Source organism: Austrofundulus limnaeus, unplaced genomic scaffold (genome assembly GCF_001266775.1).
Source record: "Austrofundulus limnaeus strain Quisiro unplaced genomic scaffold, Austrofundulus_limnaeus-1.0 Scaffold1, whole genome shotgun sequence".
NCBI classification, from domain to species: Eukaryota; Metazoa; Chordata; class Actinopteri; order Cyprinodontiformes; family Rivulidae; genus Austrofundulus; species Austrofundulus limnaeus.
In genome coordinates this window covers 1,990,642-1,992,538 of record NW_013952403.1, presented here as the reverse complement: position 1 = coordinate 1,992,538, position 1,897 = coordinate 1,990,642, and the positions used below count along the sequence as shown (strand labels likewise).

General features: G+C 35.6%; 1 protein-coding gene across 1 annotated transcript in view; it reads right to left on the bottom strand.

Annotated features, from left to right (window-relative positions):
* Nucleotides 1-1,897, bottom strand: part of sash3 (SAM and SH3 domain containing 3) — a gene marked incomplete in the record, with an annotated part of 6,859 nt that overhangs the window by 2,599 nt on the left and 2,363 nt on the right. Inside the window, 1 exon segment of the mRNA XM_014004278.1 lies at nt 1,207-1,342. Within this exon segment, the coding sequence (XP_013859732.1) occupies nt 1,207-1,342 (136 nt within the window).

Below are 1,897 nucleotides of genomic sequence, written 5' to 3'. Positions count from 1 at the left end.
ATATATTTACTGAGAAAAATGGTGACGTGTTCAATACTTATTTTACCTGCTGTATTTTGCCCTTTTTGTTGTTTCTTCAGCTTGACTTTTGAACTTCAACTCCCACAATGCACTTTAGTCCTTGAGCGAGTTTATTTAAACTTTTATTGATTCTACAGGTGTGATGAATTACTTTCAGCTGTTCCAGTTTTATATACATTTATATATTTTTCAGTAGCAATGATGATTTTATGTATATTTTCTACATGTTCGACTCAGAAACAAGTTAGACGTCACAAATTTTGTTTCAGCGACACAAAGTTGTCTGTGTGCAGTGGTAACAGCTAACCAAAAAGTTAATTTTGCTAATGCATAAGCTGCTAACAAAAAAAAGCTAATGCTAAACATATAAATAGATTAGCAGAAGCTAATGCTAGCTGCTAACTGCTAATTGCTAAGACGACAGTCTCTCAGTTTGCGTCACGTCTTTGAGTCCTTCGACTGGCGGGACTGACACAAACCTGTTGATGTTTGTTAGCTGTCAGCGGAGTAAAAGTTGGTCAAACCTAATTTACTGAAAGCTAATTGTTCTGCTAATTAAAGTGAGCAAAAAAAAATTGTTCCACTATTAAATGTTAGCTGATTAGTGGAACTACAAAAAAGGCTGTACATAAAACTAAAACAATAATAATAAAAAAACTATGAGACTGACATAGTTTTAATTAATTAATTAATTTTTACTTGTACGTTTGTATGAATATTATGCTGTGGTGATGTTTTAATTTTATAGTGTTTTTTATGTGAAGCTATTTGTGATTTTATATCTAAGAAAGGTGCTATATAAACAAACTTTACTTATTAAAACCACACAAAGATCACATTTCTCTAAAGTCTTAAATCAAGTAAAATATCCAATTATTTAAATGAAAAATGAATAAAATTTCAACCATTTATCATCTTCTTGTTTCTTCGTTACAAATCTACAACAAATTATTATTATTTATGTTTCTCAGACTGTTTCCATGGGAAAAAAGCTCATAGTAGAGGTCAGGTGGTGCATTGTGTTTAACTAAAACTTCAGATTTTTGTTAAAAATGATGGTGGCTCTGTCAAATGTTTTCAGCTCAGGTTCATCTATGAACCCTGTCTGTTGTTAGAAAAGTCCAGCAGAACCTGCAGCAGGTGAAAACTCAGGCAGCTCCTGATGTGAAACAGTTTCTCACTCACTGGCAGAGAGCTGGCGGCTGACCAGGCTGGGCCCGGTGTCCTCTGAGCCCGTGGAGCACACAGACGTCCTCTGACCCGCCAACAGGTCTGGGTGCCAGTCGGAGGAGGTGGGGGACAGTTCTTCACCACTCTCCCCCTGAAGACATGGAGGACAAACGGAGACAAAGAGGTCAACAGTTCTTACAGCCTGCAGCACATCAGCATGCTGCTTTATTAATGTTTGCTGCCATGAGTTCGAATCTGTCATAACTGTCATAATTAAGAGATAAGAAGTGAAAAGGAGTACTCCCCAAGGATCTGATTTTGAGCAGATGTAACAATAGGAAGTATTAGCATATGAGCTTATGTTCCTCCTGAATATGTTAATGCACAAACAACAAATAAAACAACATTTTTAATTGCAATTAAAGAAAAGCATTATCCTTTCAAATTGCCGTAGTGCAATTTCAAAATGACAAAAGTTGGACAAACACTGCAAATATTATTTGTCATTAGTTAATTAGATGTATCAGGTTTTAATCAACCACAAAAATCAACCCAGAATAAAGTCCTGTAAAAATATTTGCAGTTCACTGTTTGTCCAGGAGGTGGCGACAAACAACCAGTTTGTAAAAAAAAGAGCAGAAGTCTGTATCTGTGTCTGTGTGCAACAGCAGGACCCTAACTAACATGAGTTTACATTATATAATAA